The 18,548-nt window shown below is 37.6% G+C and overlaps 1 protein-coding gene across 1 annotated transcript in view; it reads right to left on the reverse strand.

The window, feature by feature from the left end:
- LOC130240558 (uncharacterized) overlaps window positions 1-18,548 on the reverse strand; it is a 66,462-nt gene that overhangs the window by 19,397 nt on the left and 28,517 nt on the right. The window contains exons 13-17 of the mRNA XM_056472133.1: window positions 13,058-13,239; window positions 12,849-12,941; window positions 11,424-11,625; window positions 6,955-7,142; window positions 4,753-4,850 (exon numbers count right to left, since the gene is read on the reverse strand). Coding sequence (XP_056328108.1) covers window positions 4,753-4,850; window positions 6,955-7,142; window positions 11,424-11,625; window positions 12,849-12,941; window positions 13,058-13,239 — 763 coding nt within the window. The remainder of the gene's footprint in view (window positions 1-4,752; window positions 4,851-6,954; window positions 7,143-11,423; window positions 11,626-12,848; window positions 12,942-13,057; window positions 13,240-18,548) is intronic.

Consider the following 18,548-nt stretch of genomic DNA (forward strand, 5'->3'; position numbering starts at 1 on the left):
TTAACGCTGTTTGGACGTTACCACTATGATGTCTATCAGACATTAGATTTTGGTTGCCGTACCTGACGAATAAATGTCAGTATTTGATGTCAATATGACGGTGGTTTGAGCTGTTGGCTCGACGTTGGATTTTGGTCACTTTCTAACAACCTAAAATCAACCAAATATCAACGTCATTTGATGTCATTATTGGACATCAAAATAATGTTGCCCTTAAATGCTGGTTAGACATTGGATTTTGGTCACCTGACATCAAAACCTAAATCCAACCTAATATTAACCTATAATATTATAATGTTGTGTGCCTGCTGGGCAATAACTAAATGCACTACAGAATGTTACGTTTACACACACATCTACAAATGACATGTAAATGCATCAGCTTTTAACAGTGTCATACTCACTACTCACTACTCTTGAGTACTTTTGAAAGGTCTAGTAAAAAAAAGGTTATTTTACTCATAGTTTGAGTAATATTTACAATAGATACTTTTACTCTACTTGCACTAAATTTTTAGGCAAGTAAGGGTACTTTTACTTGAGTATGATTTTTCATTACTCTTTGCACCACTGAATATAACCTTAGGAGTGTGTACTAAAACTATGGCCCTACCACAAATAAGACAGATAATGCCTTTTACCCTTTCACCTGTGTAACAATTTCAGATTTATGTAGCTTGTTGTTGTGGTAGGACAACACTAATTATGTTTACATGGACATCACTAATCAAATTATTTACCTTAATCTGAATAAGACAATAATATGATTAAGGTGTTTATATAAGTTGTTTTTAAAAATGTTCCTAAAAGTTATAGTACATGGATTGATTAACATAATTATATCCCCCTGGTATCCAATGTTTCCATCAGAGTTTCATGTAATGTCAGGAGTTTTGTTTGAATTTTTCCAACTTCAGCTGCAATTCAGCAGTTCCACTTTTATTCAGCAACATTTCATTCACGCCCCCGTCCATGACAAACTCTGAGATACTGGATGCAAGTATCAAGTAAATACTTCATAGAAAGTTGTTTTAATGAAATTTAATGATGAAAAGAAACAGCCGCATTTCTCGGACAGCATTTACATAAACATTCAAAAAGAATACCACAACTTTGAAAATCTGTGTTTAATTAAAGAAACATGATGGAATCTTGGGTAATTTATCAATGTGAAGAGTACCTAAAGTTTTTTCAGTAGACAACAAGTTCATAGATGTTCAATATGACCCCCTCCAGACACTTGAGTGACATCAACCCGATACTCGAACTCGTTCCACACTCTCTGTAGTATCTTGGGTGAAAAGTTTGGATATCTGCAGTTATTCCTTCTTTACGTTCCTCAATGTGAAACTTCAGAGCTTCCTTAAATTGACAACAGAAAGAGCTTAGCTCTCCTTTTCTTCTTTGCAGAACACTCGATTTTCAAAGTTGTGGTATTCTTTCTGAATCACCCTGTAGTATTGGGTGATGGAAGGTGTGATGAGTCCCCAGAAGTTCAATGTGCTGCACTTGTGCCCTTTGAGATTCGGGTGGCTGTACTGACATGGTAGATACATAGGGCCCTATCATACACCAATCGCAATATGACGTGTTTGGCACGATTTGTTGCTATTTTCAGACCAACGCAACACTAATTTGCGCCACTTTGTGGACTCATGGGCGATCTAGAAAGGAGGTGTGTTAAGGCGCATTGTTGGCACGTTGCTATTTTGACGAACTAAAACAGTCTGCGCCATTGACCAACAGAAAGCTGGTCTAAAGTCCAGCGCAGAGTGTGTTAGTTGTGCACGTTAAACGCGTACACATAGCTTAATACACAAAGTATGAACAGCAATACACAAATATCTTTACAAATGAAATAGAATTAAAGAATATGAACACAAAAATGATTATTTTCTTATAAACATAAATATAAAAACCAGTGCCTCCATGCCTTCATCTCAGGGGCTTTTTTTCAGTTTATTCATGACAATTTGCTTTTGTATAATGTTATTATTATTGTTAGTATTATTATTATTATTATCATTTTATATTATTATTATTATTATTATTATTATTATTATTATTATTATTATTATTATTTATAGGCATATTTGTATTTGTTTTAATAAAACAAGCTTAGATTTGTCCACCTGTTGGGTTTTAGACCATATGGGGCATAGGACGTGTGTTTGGATCTAGTTTTTTGACCACACTTGTTGTTTATTTATTTGTTTGCTGGAAATAAGAACTCAATTAAGAAATATTTTTGAAACAAATCTAAAATAAAAGTTATCAATAGACAACACTGTTTCCTTATCCACGGAAGTAAAAGAGTAAAGCGTAAAAGTAAAGTAAAGAGAAAGTAAAGAGGTCGAATGGAGGAGGTTCGTTCTTTATCCTCGCACTGCAGATGGTACATTTAACTGTTTTCTCGCTAGTGAAGTGTTCCGTTTTTCCAGGCCGTCGACACAGTGTATCTCAGAAATTATAAATATTTAAAATAGGCACTATCCTTATAAATAAACTGCATTGTTGCAATTACAACAACAACGACGTTCCCACATAAAAAAGCCTCAAAAGTACATTATGTTGTCCAACAGCTGCAATAATTGTCAAACTTTAGTGAGTTTATCGATCTGCTGTCACTCTATGTGGGCGGAGTAATACAGAAGGGTGAGGAGGCTGTACGAGTTCTGATATTGCAGAATATCACACAGCTATCAGCCAATCAGATTCGAGACCCAGACAGAACTTGTATATATATGTAAAATAATATAATCGAAATCAGTTATTAGAAATTAGTTATTAAAACTATGTTTAGAAATGTGTTTTATAATGATTTCTGGGAACATTATGTCTGGAGTTAGAACAGTTTTTCCATGTGAAACCCATATAATCACAATTGCTCATTTAAATAATTAAATAGTTCAACTGAAGTTATTAGTGGTGAACAATCAACTCCTAAAATGTGTAATGTTCCTTATAGTTCCTTATATATATATATATATATATATATATATATATATATATATATATATATATATATATATATATATATATATATATATACATATATATATGCATACGTATTCATAGAGAATTCATGCGATTTTAAAAACCATCACACTTGCATTTGAAAAGCAATATATATATATATATTTATTTATTTATTTATTTATTTTTGTGGCGAATGATTGCTAGAGGCCCCTTCGACTATACAAAATAGTTTTGGCTGTACTGTTAGGATGCCTCTTGAGTTTTCCATTCCAGATCACACCACAGCATTTAAATCAAATTATGCTCAGGCCAAGCTTTGGCCATTTTAATTTACGCAATTTGCGAATTCTGTTGTTGATTTACTTCTGTGTTTTCTATTGTGGTTAAACTGCATGAGTTTTCGATCATGTCTGGACAATGTGCTGTACAACTTATAATTCATGGGTCCCTGTCCAGAGTCTCAGTCATCAGAGCAGCTCTGCATCCATGTGCCTCACAGTTGGGGATGAGGTTTTGGTGTTGGTATGTTCTGTTTTTAACAAAACATCCCGCTGTGAGACAGATAAACTTTGTCTCACTTGCCCACAGAACATTGCTCCAGTATTACACGCAAAACCTATGTGGTCCTTAGCAAATCTAAATTAGGAGGAGATTTTCTTTCAGCAAAATGTCACGCAAAGGTTTATTTGCTTGAGAAAATGTTAAATAATAATTTTTTTTTAATGTTTTTTTTTTTTAATAATGTTTACCATGGCTTGATTTAGTGTATTTTTCTATTCATTTATTCATTTTCTTTTCGGCTTAGTCCCTTTATTAATCCGGGGTCACCACAGCGGAATGAACCGCCAACTTATCCAGCACATGTTTTACGTAGCGGATGCCCTTCCAGCTGCAACCCATCTCTGGGAAACATCCATACACACTCACTCACACGCATACACTATGGACAATTTACCCACGCGAATGCAGGGAGAACAAACTCCACACAGAAACGCCAACTGACCCAGCCGAGGCTCGAACCAGCGACCCTCTTGCTGTGAGGCGAGAGGGTTGCTGCACTACCTACTGCGCCACTGCATCGCCGTGTATTATTCTAATAAGCACTTTTTCTTCTCAAATAATATTTCATCTGGTGCAAACAGCCAAATTGCTAATAAATACAAATCTCATCGCATAGCGTGTTGCTAAGACACGGGGTTACAATGTAACCTGCTCACCTATTGTTTCCGCTCATAATATTTATATTATTTGCTAATTAATAACCACCTCATGTGAAACTCTGCATCTCGTTTCGGAGTCTGCTACTGTCCATCAGAGGTTGCATTTCAGTCACAGAGGCATGCTTTGAGGGCCTTTCTGAATTAATGAATGAATAAATACACGGTTTTAATGAACAAATGAACAAATCAGCAACCCGGGGTGCTGAAATATAATTGGTTAAACTGGCATTAAACGAACCAAAACAAAGACAGACGTTGTAGCACGGAAAACACATTTTTAAAGCAGAATAACTGATTTCAGCATTGTTTTTCAGATAAACATGTTCACTTAGCATGTTTCTTAAATATCTGCAAACATATTAAAATATTTGTATGCCTTAGATGAGTCAAAAACTTAAATACAGCACCTTTAAGGTCACATTACACTACTTTTTTTTAATAAAACATAATTTATATATACCAGCAGATGATGAATCGCGTTAATTCAGTGAGCACAGCTTCAGTGTTCAGACAGAGCTAACAATTATATGTTTCTGGCAGATTTGACTCATACCTTTTGGAGAACTTATAGATTAGTGCAAGCTGTCTTCTGACACCCACTAGCATGGCAGCCAGTCGAGCCTCCATCCACTGAAAGGTCTGCTGGCTCACCTGAACAACATGACATTCATAGGCAAATACACAAACACTCTTTTAATGCAAAAGAAAATGCACAGCTAAACAATATGTAATGAGAAGTATGCTATAAGGGCTGACCTTCTAATAGGATTTTGACTGAACTTTAATAAAACGTTGTTTTTTTATTTATTTTATGTTAGATTTTCAGCTCATACACTTTTTTCTTTTCTTTTTCTTTCCAAAAAAATCAAAAATTGGGAAATTTGAACTTTGGAAATGGACAACGACTAAGTAGAGCATAGAACAAGAATGATCTTAAGAATTAAGATACATCCTTATCAGGAAAATTTGGTAAGTGATCCATTGTTGGTCTTATAGTGGCTATAAAATCATGCAAAGTTATATTCAAGCTACAACCATTTATATTGACATTGGCAAAAATCAATTTCTGATAGCTATAATATAAAAAGTTGAGATATTTATAACCAGATACCATGGTAAATTAATAAATGTGTATTAAATGATAGAATGAAAATCTGGATATACAGTAGGTAGGTATAGATGAATAAGAGTTCAGTGGAAATTGATATGGAAATGACATACATGTACTGTGAGCCTCAAACACCATTGATTCTGTGTTCTCATGTAAATACTGTGTAAAATCCTGATGGAAAATAGGCCAATCAGAACAAAACACAGACTCTGACAATCCACACGGGATCATTAATATGCACGCCACAGGCTGTGTTTGATTGGTCACAATGTTACCTAATGAGATTAAAAGTTTATTTAAACTTATTCAATTCAATTCAATTCACCTTTATTTGTATAGCGCTTATACAATGTAGATTGTGTCAAAGCAGCTTCACATAAAAGGTCATAGTAAATAGGAACAGTGTAGTTCAATTTGTAGTGTTTAAGTTCAGTTTAGTTTAGCTCAGTTCAGTGTGGTTTAATAATCACTACTGAGAGTCCAAATATTGAAGGGCAAATCCAGCGATGCGCAGCTCTATAGATCCTGAACCATGCAAGCTAGTGGCGACAGCGGAGAGGGAAAAAAACTTCACTAAAGGCGGAAGTAAAGAAAAAAAACCTTGAGAGAAACCAGGCTCAGTTGGGCACGATCATTTAAATTTCTCCGCTGGCCAAACGTCTTGATCTAAACTAATTGAAACGCCTTATCTAAACTAATTATACCTACTATGTATGTGAGACTATGTCAGAGCGTATTTATATTAGGTTGTTCATTGTAACATTATTTTAATACTATGTTATTAATATTTAAGTACATAAAACCACATTAATATGAATAGTAATAATAAAACTGTGGGTTGTTTTAACATTCACTAGATGTTACAGAAATTAAGCTTTTAATCAAGGAAAAATCTGCGAATTTGATATTTGGCTTAAAGTGGGAACCCTCCCATGTAGCAAAGAATTCTGGCCCAGATTTGGCTTAAAGAATGTATTCATCCAGCACAGGCATACAGCATGTGGGCCAAACACGGCCCAGGTTTGGCAGAGGTGGCACACAAGCCTTGAGCCAGATGTCAAATGTAGTATTTAGCCCAGACGTTAAAAATTAATATGTGGGCCAAATACTCTTGACCCACATGTAAATTATTTTGAGTAAAGAAAAAAATTCTACCAATCAGGTCGCTTTGAGAGAAAGCATGCCCACTATGTGCATAACAATAATAATGGATGTAACAATTTCATTGCAGTCGGGACACACCATCATATGTGGCCCAGTTCAAACGCAGAGACTTGGCCCAGATACGTTTGGCCCTTGTTTGGAAGCCAGACTTGGTCCAGTCATGTACCGTACTTCGCGGCGGCATGTTAGCCAAGCAAAAGTTGATTGTTTGGGAAAGAGCTGGGCCAGAGAATTTTTGCCATGTGGGCTGCATGTTGTTCTTATGTAGCACCATAAATGCACCGGCTATATGTGGTTGACTCAAATTTGACTGGATTGTATTGGTCATCATGGAAATGATCAACATGACTGTTGTTGAATTTCAGTGCTATTCCCCCTGAGAATTTTCCACATCCATCTGACTTTTATGGGATTGCGGTCTCGCACTAACTCATTTAGTAAATCTGGCTGCAGAAAAAGCAGATAAATTATCTATCCTACCATATCCATGGCAAAGACTGCAGCATGCAGTGCGGTCAGAGATGGCGTCCTCAGATGAGGATCATGAAGCATCGAGGGCAGAAGCTCCGTCAGCTCTCTGGTCCACATCTGCACTCCCTGCTGCCACACGGCGTCCAAACGCTCCCCTGTCACATCATGATACGCTCCAGCCAGAGTGGCCAGCGGCTCTGCAGGAAATTAAACCTACAATAACACTAATACACACTGACAGGCATTTTCCAGGGAAAGGTGCTGACATGACACCACAGTTGTGCTGCTGCATAATTGCGACTGGTTTGCACATGCTTATACGATGATGCGACTACAACAATGTCAAGACCAATTAAAGATAATGTGACATAAACTGGCGCAAAACAAAAAACATTTAACCCTCCTGTTGTAGAATTCTGTATACACCATTCACCCTGTGGGTCAAAAATCACCCACCTTCACTAAACCTCTAAAACAAAGCTGCTAAATTTTATTTCAATCCTTCAAAAAAATCTTCATCACACATGACAAAAGTCTTGTTGCATATCCAAGTTAAGGGACAAAAAATAATTACTTGACTTCTAGTTGATCATTTGGTATCAGAAGTGGCTTATATGAAAGGCAAAGGCCTCTAGATTACACTTATTTTACCAAAATAAAATATGATCATGCCTTGATTTTTAATGATTTAATTAGGACAGTAAGATCTGACTTTGCTTAGACAAAAGTCTTGCCACTTAACAGTAATAATGTCCAGTATACAATATAAAGTCATGATGCAGTGGGGAAAAAAAAGAAATTGTGTATGACTCCCATGAGCTTGGAGGACTGCATCCATACATCTCTGCAATGACTCAAATCACTTATGAATAAAGTCATCTGGAATGCCAAAGAAAGCGTTCTTGCAGAACTCCCAAAGTTCTTCATCTTCAATGCCTCCTCCATCATCTTACCCCAGACATGCTCAATAATGTTCATGTCTGGTGACTGGGCTGGCCAATCCTGGAGCACCTAGACCTTCTTTGCTTTCTGGAACTTGACTTGGAGGCTGAAGTATGAGAAGGAGCGCTATCCTGCTGAAGAATCTTCCCTCTCCTGTGGTTTGTAAGGCACAAATGTCTTGATACCTCAGGCTGTTGATTTTGCCATCCACTCTGCAGATCTCTCGCACGCCCCCATACTGAATGTAACCCCAAACCATGATTTTTCCTTCACCAAAATTGACTGATCTATGAGAATCTTGGATCCATGCGCGTTCCAATAGGTCTTCTGCAGTATTTGTGATGATTGAGATGCAGTTCAAGAGATGATTTATCAGAAAAACCTACCATCTGCCACTTTTCCAAATGATCAACTAGAAGTCAAGTTATTATGTGTTGCTCTTACAACTGGGATCGACGACAAGACTTTTGTCAGGTAGTGTATTGTGTGCATTTTTTACAGTGTAGGTTTTCCCCAATCAGTGTGTTTAATCAATGTTTAACACTTGTTATTAATTGAAGTAAAGGGTATATTTTATAATGCTAAAAATTCCTGCATATGTGTAAAAGGTTTTTAGAAAGACAGTATACATGAAAGGTAAAGCAGCAGATTCTTGATCATACGAAATGAGTTGTCCCTGCACCTTTATCCGCTTTTGTCAAGCCAGCATCAGAAGATTCTTTAATTGCAAACTGCAGAAAATTAGCAACTATGGATTGTGGCTGAAAGTTTGGGTTTTCTTAGGGAGCAGAGCTTTATAAGCACATTAAATTTGAAGATCGATATCAAGTTCCAGTTCCTTCTTGAGAAATGCTTCCGCTGACTGACCGGGTCTCCACCTTCCGTACCCTTTGGTGTTGTTTTGACATTGTTTCTGCGTGACTTTTATTCAGTGTCAGACATTTTCTTTTGCATCTTTCGATTCCTACAAAGTGTCTTCGTCAGAGCTGCAGCCACCGCCACATCTTCAATTGTTTTTCTGCCTCTAAAGGTGCTTTTGAGTTTCATTAGTGATTGATGACAGCTTTCATTTATTTCTTCTTTAAACTGAGTGATTTCTTTTATCATACTATTCTTTAGTTCTTCCATGAATACTTGTAGAGTGAACTTAATTTCTTTTTACAACTCATTAATTTGTTTGCTTATAGTTTAAATCTGGCTTGACTGTTTGCTTGAATGTCTTCTCGTGTTAGCTTAGCTTCTCCTTGTTTATCAGACGAAGCATCTTCATCCTCATTCGTGTTTTGTTCATTCTCCAGCAGGCACACAATGTTATAAGTTGTCAATATTGGGTTAGATTTAGGTCGTGACATCAGGTAACCAAAATTCAATGTCTAGCCAGCGTCTAAGGACAACTTTATTTTGATGTCCAATAACGACGTCAAATGACGTTACTATTTAGTTGATTTTAGGTTGTGTTGGAAAGTGACCAAAATCCAACTTCGAGACAACATCTTAAACCAATATCATATTGATATCAAAAAACGACATTCATTCATCAGGTATGGCGATCAAAATCCAACATCTGATAGATGTCATAGTGGTAACGTCCATACAACATCAAGCTGTAACATCATTTGACATTGATATTTGGTTGATTTTAGGTTGTGTCGGAAAGGGTCCAAATCCAAAGTCGAGCTAACATCTTAAACCAACATCATATTGGCGTCAAACACTGACATTTATTCATCAAATACGGCAACCAAAATCCAACATCTGATAGACGTCATAGTGGTAACGTCCACCCAACGTCAAGCTGTAACATCATTAGTTGTTGAAATTTGGTTGATTTTAGGTTGTGTTGGAAAGTGTCCAAAATCCAACGTTGAGCCAACATCTTAAACCAACATCATATTGGCGTCAAACACTGACATTTATTCATCAAATACGGCAACCAAAATCCAACATCTGATAGACGTCATAGTGGTAACGTCCACCCAACGTCAGACTGTAACATCATTAGTTGTTGAAATTCGCTTGATTTTAGGTTGTGTTGGAAAGTGTCCAAAATCCAACATCGAGCCAACATCTTAAACCAACCTCATATTGACGTCAAATACTGACATTTATTCATGAGGTATGGCAACCAAAATCCAACATCTGATAGACGTCATAGTGGTAACATCCACACAGCAACAAGCTGCAACATCATAAGTTGTTGATATTTGGTTGATGTTAGGTTTGACGTTGGACATTGACATTGGCCTGACGTTGTGTTCTGACGCCACTGTTTTTCATTTCCAAACAAAATGCAACGTCCCCACGATGTTAGGGTACAAAGTCAATCTGACGTCATGTTGACATCCTGTGCCTGCTGGATCCCCTTTGTTTGATTATTAGGAATTTTTTAGAAGTTTTATTTTGATACCCCCACTCATTCAGAGTCTGTATACGAGAATTAGAATTTTAGGGGCATTTTCGGGAGCTGATTGTTTTTGCTGCCGTTCACGCCGCGATCTTCTTTTCTCTCAATGAAACAAATTCTTACTGTGTGTGTGTGTGTGTGTTTTTGGAGGGTGTGTGTCTGTGTTGGAGTGTGCCAGTAGTTTTAGAGGTGAGAAAACAGTTTTATCTCTAGTGGATCAAAATTGACCTAGATTACATACGTTATATTTAGGCCCACACGGAATCTGCGCACGCAGAATTCCGCAGATTTCAGCAGATTTTTAGCTCATCATTAATTCTGTTTATTTACTTGAGTAAATGTGTTAAATCTATATTTATTCAGTTTTTTAATTAAGTACAGTAATATTATTGACTAATATGAAAATGTTCATCTGATTTATGTACAATGCAGTTTGTAAAGTAATATTTTCTGTCTTTTTGTAGAGTTATTATATGAAGACTTGCTTTGTTTACCAAATAAAGTGAAACTAATTGGAATTATATTTTAAACATTAAATAAAAGTTAAAAAGATATAATTTTTTATTTCACATATTAAGGTTTTAGTTATGATACTCCCAAAATAATTTTTGCACAAATCTGCAGATTTTTACCAAAATTCTCCAAAGAAATAGCAAAAAACGTCCTCAGATTCCCTCTGGCACCTAGTTATACCCTAAATGTGTACAGCCTTCATGAAAATATAATTTTAGAAAATGATTTTTTCTAATGTTGGTGTCACTTTAGAAAAATTCACCAAACTTCAAGATTAGCATTGTTTATTTTTTCTGCACTGTAAAAAGTGATTATTTACTTTAATAAAAAGGAGTAAGCGACAAGTTGGCTTTAAATAAAAACATGAGTAAACTCGTTGTAATATGAAATGTTTAAGTTGATTTAACTTTAGCTTTTATAATCACGCACATAGTTCATTTACTTATAAATTTGAAGTGAGCTGTTAAAATGGTGCCCAGTCATTTTTGGACAGTCAACAGGAGGGTTAAACATGTGCTTTGGAGTTTTAGAAAAAATAAAGATGTATTTTTCTGTCTGTCACCCCAAGGGACAGTTGATCATGAAATCAACAATACAAATGATCTTTGGGTAAACTCACTCCGGAGCTCTTGCTGGACTTGCTGAGACATGAGATGCAGGAGCTGGAGTGTGTGTGGCAGGCTGTGTGTGAGTGTGTGTCGGAGCGTGCCAGTGGTCCAGGCTTTCCACAACACAGCTGATCTCTCCAGCAGGGTCTCAGCTCTCTGGGTCAGGGACAGTGGCCACGCACTCAGCTCCAGTAGAAACACACTGTCTCCTGCCTAGAAGACAGATAACACTGCTTTAAATGATGAGAACCATGATATCTTTTTTTATTGTCTAATCAGCCGGTCACACTCAACTGAATTTGTTTAAAACTTTCTGATTGAAAGTTTATGCTTTATATTTTTTGTACACAAATCTACAGTTTTGTTTGTGTTTTTAGATGAGTTGGACAAAACAGTTCAGCGTATGTGGAAACCTCTTCAGTTCTTTTTTGAAAAGCATCCCAGGATACACTTGATAAAGTTGATTAAAATAATTTATATATATAAATATATATAGCATCACGCAGTTGCTGCAGATTTGTCAGCTGCACATCCATGATGCGAATCTCCCATTACACCACATCCCAAAGGTGCTCTGTTGGATTGAGCTCTGGTTGCTGAGGAGGCTATTTGAGTACAGTGAACTCATTGTCATGTTCAAGAAACTAGTCTGAGATGATTTGCACTTTATGACATGGCACATTATCCTGCTGGAGGTAGTGTAATGGTGTGGTGGATATTTTTTTTGGCACACTTTGGGCCCATTAGTACCAATTAAGCACGGTGTCAACACCACAGCCTACCTGAGTATTGTTGCTGACCATGTCTATCCCTTTATGACTACAGTGTACCCATCTTCTGATGTCTATCTCCAGCAGGATAACGCGCCTTGTCATAAAGCGTGAATCATCTCAGACCGGTTTCTTGAACATGAAAATGAGTTCACTGTACTCAAATGGCCTCCACAGTCACCAGAGCTCAATCCAATAAAGCGCCTTTGTGATGTGGTGGATGGGTGGAATTCACATCATGGATGTGCAGCCGACAAATCTGCAGCAACTGCGTGATGCTATCATGTCAATATGGACCAAAATCTCTGAGGAATATGTCCTGTACCTTGTTGAATCTATGCCATGAAGGATTAAAGTAGTACTGAAGGCAAAAGTGGGTCCAAACCGGTACTAGTAAGGTGTACCTAATAAAGTGGCCAGTGAGTGTAAAATGACAGTACACTATTATGTATACACTTTGAAGTCTATTGCCTACAGTAAAGTAATTATATCATTTCCTATTATTATTTATTATTGTTCCATTTTCGTAAACTGCACAGCAGATATAGTGGAATGTCATCTTTGATCCAAACTGAACAAAGCTACGCAGGTTTAAGACGAGTGTAAGCAAGTTACCCTTTGATGCAGTTAAATATGCAGTGAGTATGCCTGTAAGATATAACAAACCTGTCTTCTAAACATTAACAGAAGATGCTGAAGTCTCTGAAATCTGTCAAACAGTTTATTCTTTATCCGGGACCCCAGCTGCTGGAGCCGTGCCTGTAGAGATATAGTATCAAACCAGGCATGAATACCAATGTTTTACAAGGTATCTGACAGATTTATATTATCCATGTTTTATATTATGCAACGCTGTAACTTGTTGCTGTCCTCACCTCTGCAGCCCACAGGCAATCCCCGCATCCCTTGGCTCGAAACAGCAGACTCTGATTGGCTGCCCCAACAGAAATAAGGGCAAGGGTCTCGTTCTCAATGCCAGCGCCACCCCTCTGAGCCTCCAGGGTGAACCAGTGATGCCCCTCCGAACAGAGCAACAATCTGAGATCATCAGACGTTTCTGAAGGAAAAATATTAATGATTTCATAATATAAAGTCTAAATTATTATTGAATTTGAGTGCACTTAAAGCTGAATACCAGTATCTTGAAAAATATCTGGTAAAATATTATGTACTGCCATCATGGCAATGATAAAGGAAATCAGTTAGTAGAATTAGTTATTAAAACTAATATGTTTAGAAATATGTTGAAAAATCTTTCCATTAAACGAAAATTGGGGGGGGGGGGGGGGATATACAGGGGGGTGCTAATAATTCAGCAGGGCTAATGATTCTGACTTCAACTGCATATTTATTTATATATGTCAAAATTCACTACCTGAAAGTTTTAAAAGCAACCTATAATAACTTGACTTCTAGTTGATCATTTGGTATCAGAAGTGGCTTATATGAAAGGCAAAGACCTCTAGATTATGCTTATTTTCCTAAATAAAATATGATCATGCCTTGATTTTTAATTATTTAATTAGACAGTAAGTCTGACTTTGCTTAGACAAAAGTCTTGTCACTCAACAGAAATAATGTCAACCCAGGCTCATTCTGAAAACGTAGTCGCACGGACGTTTCTGGAGACCACGAATTATGTAGCCGGAGGTACGTACGGCTGCATTTAGTTTTTAAGCGAACGCAACGGGGCTGTTCGCTTACCTCCGTGTGGAGGGCTTTCCTGCTGCAACCAGTTTGTCCGGTTAGCTCGTCGTGTATGTCGGCAGACTTGAGACGCAGAGAAGAGCTGAACCCCACGACCGTGTTCGAGTCCGGGCAAGAGCAGTTCCAGAAATCAGGTAAGACAAAAACAGAATCCAAAAAATAAAGTTATTTAATTCACCTTTACTTGTATAGCGCTTTTACAATGTAGATTGTGTCAAAGCAGCTTCACATAACAGGCTGAGAATGTGGTAAAACCCGAAAACGTGGTAAATTGCTGGTTGGGTTTAGGGAAGTAAGCGGGCAGGTCAATCGGTAAAACTGCTTGGGTTTAGGGAAGGAGGAGGAGGGTGGGTCGGCCAATTGGCCAGTCGCCCAGTCAATCATTCAGCCAGTTGGACAGACGGTCGTTCGACAGCGGCCTTTTGTGGGTTTACGCGCGAATGGCGTGGACGCAAACGACGCTCGTGAGAGACCTTCGAGATGCTAAAAAGCGCGCACAGCGGCCTCTCGCGGTTTCACGTAAACAAAAACTCCACAAATACATGCCTCCTGGGACGTATTTCGCAGTCTCCAGAAACATCCGCGGGACTACATTTATAGAGCAGAGGAAAAGGAATTAATATTGTGTATGACTCCCATGAGCTTGGAGGACTGCATCCATACATCTCTGCAATAACTCAAATAGCTTATTAATAAAGTCATCTGGAATGGCAAAGAAAGCGTTCTTGCAGGAATTCCAGAGTTCTTCAAAATTCTTTGGATTCATCTTCGATGCCTCCTCCATCTCATCCCAGACATGCTCAATAATGTTCATGTCTGGTGACTGGGAAGGCCAATCCTGGAACACCTTGACCTTCTTTGCTTTTAAGAATTTTGATGTGGAGGCTGAAGTATGAGGAGCGCTATTCTGCTAAAGAATTTGGTCTCTCCTGTGGTTTGTAATGTAATGTGCAGCACAAATGTCTTGATACCTCAGGCTGTTGATGTTGCTATCCACTCTGCACGCCCGCAGTACTGAATGTAACCCCAAACCATGATTTTTCCTTCACCAAACTTGACTGATTTCTATAAAAATCTTGGGTCTATGCGGGTTCCAGTAGGTCTTCTGAGTATTTGTGATGACTGAGATGCTTTTCAACAGATGATTCATAGGACGACAAGACTTGTGTCAGGTAGTGTTGAGTGTCATCTTTTATACATCAGTCTTTTATGGATCATATTTTATAATATAGTGAGAACCATAACCTGATAAAATATATAAAAATATGTCAAATAGATACTTTTCTGAAAGCTATAATGTTACAGGTGAGATCTTTATAACATACTAATTCACTAAATGTATATTAAAACTGCCATAGAATGAACAGGATCATTAATATGCATGCCGCAGGCTGTGTTTGATTGGTCGCAATATTAATCTTCCAATGGGGCAAAATAAACTGCCAATGGGGTAAGAAAAATAATCGTATGTCAAAAGGAAAACAAGATTATTCTTCTTAACCCATTACCAGGTTATTTTGCTTGTATTAAGGAAAAACTCACCTAACATTGGCATTTTATTTCTGAAAACAAAACATTATGTTTTGCTTGCTTAGAAAATGCTTCTTCATATAAGAATTGTTAGATATTTGGACTAGAAACATTAACACGGTAAGAAAAGCATTTTTGCAGTTTGTTTGTAATGAGGCAATAAAATTATTGTCATATTTCTGGAGTGAAAGGTTGCCAATAAACTTCAAAAATGTGTCCCACCTGTACTTTCATATACATTAAAGCCGCAAAATTCTCTAAATAAATATCTGTTGGCCTCTTTTGTTGAGTATAATTATAATTTAGCCTATATTTCATCCACAACACAACTTGGGAGCGGACTAGTTTTAGTGGCATAAAAATAACTCACTTCTTCTAGTTAAAATAAACCTCTTCACCACTGCAGTGGAAAAAGATTTAACAAGAAGTCTGCTCAATTTGTTGGAACAAATTGACTGCACATGTGTTTGTGTGTTGTTTGTTTACTCTTTCATGTGGTTTACGAGGACAAGCCTTGTGTCCTTAAAAAGCAAAATACTTATATAACAATGATACTCAGCAGCCAGGGCGTAGGTTTGCACTTGACATTGGTGGGGACGAGTGAATACAATCCCCCCACAGCCCCGCCAAGAATGAATATTGTTTTTTTATATAATATATTTTATATATTGCTATTAATTATTTAACTGCTATTAAAATATATTATTAATTAATCCTCTCTTCATACAATTTATTAAGTTAAATTAAATAGCCAGGCGTGTAGCCAAGGGGGTTCAGGTGGTGTAAATAACCAAAAGTTGGATTATTATTATTATTATATTTTAATTTATCTTATTATTCAAATGGCCAAATTCTCACTGAGGAGGGTTGAATGCACTGGCCAGTTTGTTATTTGCCAATATGCTTCTGTTTTTAATTTAAGTGTAGTTTTAACAGATTTCTCCAAAAAAAATATGATTAAAAAATTGTAATTTAAAAATATATTCATATTTTTAATGAAATTTTATTTTCAATAAAAATAATTTTTTTATTTTAAATTTTATTTAATTTTTTATTTTCATACTTGAAGAGTTTAGATGCAAAAACCTCTAAATGCCATTCAAATTTTTTTTTCTAAAATTAGCATTTTTCTTTAACTCCTGTGTGTGGACTCAGTGATTTTACTTTTATAATGACGAATACGTCCTTTCCATTGCCTTTAAAGTGAAATAACTGAACATAAATATACGAGGCTGAGGAAAAATGCTCATTTTACATGGCAAAATGAACTCTTCATTTCTTTATTCTAAGAATTTAAAGTTCTAATTTCTATGTGCACACATGTAAATAAAGCAATTTGACAAAATGGTAGGAAATATTTTTGGTACATCAAAAAGTGTAGTTAAATAACTATCCAACAAGATAATCCAGCAAAAATGAGTTCTTAATATGTCACTAAAATGTATAATTTATAGCTCAATTAAACAGAATGACTAATTAATCAGGAGAATAACTGCAAAAAGGTTCAGTTTTTCAGAAAACAAACAACCCCTCCTTTCAGTAAGCTGGCTACATGCCTGAAGGTGTAATGTTAAAATAATGTTCATTAAATGATAAAGAGAGAGTTTAATAAAGACTTTCATTTATTTTTCGTACAAATTAAACAAGTCTCATAGTATTATTAAAAGATGGAGCACAGGCTGTAGTTTTTCTGACAAATTGTTTCAACCGGTTTTGGAGATGTTGCTCTAAGAGATTAGGAGAACTGGCAGGGTCACATACTTTACATGCAGGTGTTTATTCTGCAGTTAGTTTTCAGGGAATGTTGTTCACAGACTACATCAGTCTGCTATAACGTTAGACTGACTGTAAAAGTGGTGAAAAACACTAGCAAAGCGGCATTATCATGATGGACTCATTCAGTAGCGAACTTGAGTTTGTGACTTACACTTTTCGTTGAAAAAAGTTCTTTATCTTCATCCACACCTGTGTGTGTCACACACCTCACACACATCTTACGGGAAAATTCCACCCCCGCAGTTGTTTTGGCGCTGCTTGTATCTGAAAGCATCCTATCACATGACAGCAGGGAAAGGCACAGCCAATCACAATGTTCATATGTGTTTGAGGGGGCGGTGCGACTCGAGGAGAGAACGTGATTTAACCCTTTCGGCATGTCTAAAGCACGATGTTTCAGTATGACATTTGACATTTCAGTAGTTGGTGGATATTGGTGGGGACACGTCCCCTCTGTCCACGCTAAATCTACGCCCCTGCTCAGCAGTGTCCTTTGACATGAAAAAAATGCAGGTTTCCTCTAAGACTTAGGTTTAGCGGTAGAAGTGGGGTAAGGCCATATAATAAGTCAACCCAGGCTCATTCTGAGAACGTAGTCCCGGGGACGTTTCTGGAGACCGCGAAATACGTCCCGGGAGGTACGTATTTGTGCAGTTTTTGTTTTCGCGAGTCCGCGAGAGGCCGCTGTGCGCGCTTTTTCCCGCGCCGTTCTCGCGTAAACCCGCTAGAGGCCGCTGTCGAACGACCTTCCGCCTGTCAGCCTGGATGACAGAATGATTGACCGTGCGACCGGCCAATCGGCTGACCCACCCTCTTCCGTCCCTAAACCCAACCAACGACGATTCACAAAAGGCGTCCAGAAAAAGAAAAGCCCTCGTCCGATTTTTACCATGTTTTCGGATTTTGACCACATTCTCACCCTGTGACGAACTTGTTCGCTTCATTTTTTGGATTTTGTTTTTGTTTTCTTACCTGATTTCTGGAACCGCTCTTCCCCGGACTCGAACCCGGTCGTCGTCGTCGTGGTCAGCCCCTCTCTGCGCCTCGAGTCCGCCAGAGTACACGAAGAGCTAACCGGACAAACTGGCTGCAGCGGGAAAGCCCTCCACACGGAGGCGAGCGGCCGGCTGGCCGGCCGGCGAGCGCCGAAGGGAACGGCGTCACACCGCCCCGCAGCGTTCGCTTAAAAAAATGAAATGCAGCCGTACGTACCCCCGGCTACGTATTTCGCGGTCTCCAGAAAAGTCCCTGGGACTACGTTCTCAGAATGAGCCTGGGTTGTAATAAGTAGTATTTACAGTATAAAATATACTACGCTTATTGAGAGTCCTTGTAAAACATATATACAGGCCT

Source organism: Danio aesculapii, chromosome 2, assembly GCF_903798145.1.
Source record: "Danio aesculapii chromosome 2, fDanAes4.1, whole genome shotgun sequence".
Classification (NCBI taxonomy): domain Eukaryota; kingdom Metazoa; phylum Chordata; class Actinopteri; order Cypriniformes; family Danionidae; genus Danio; species Danio aesculapii.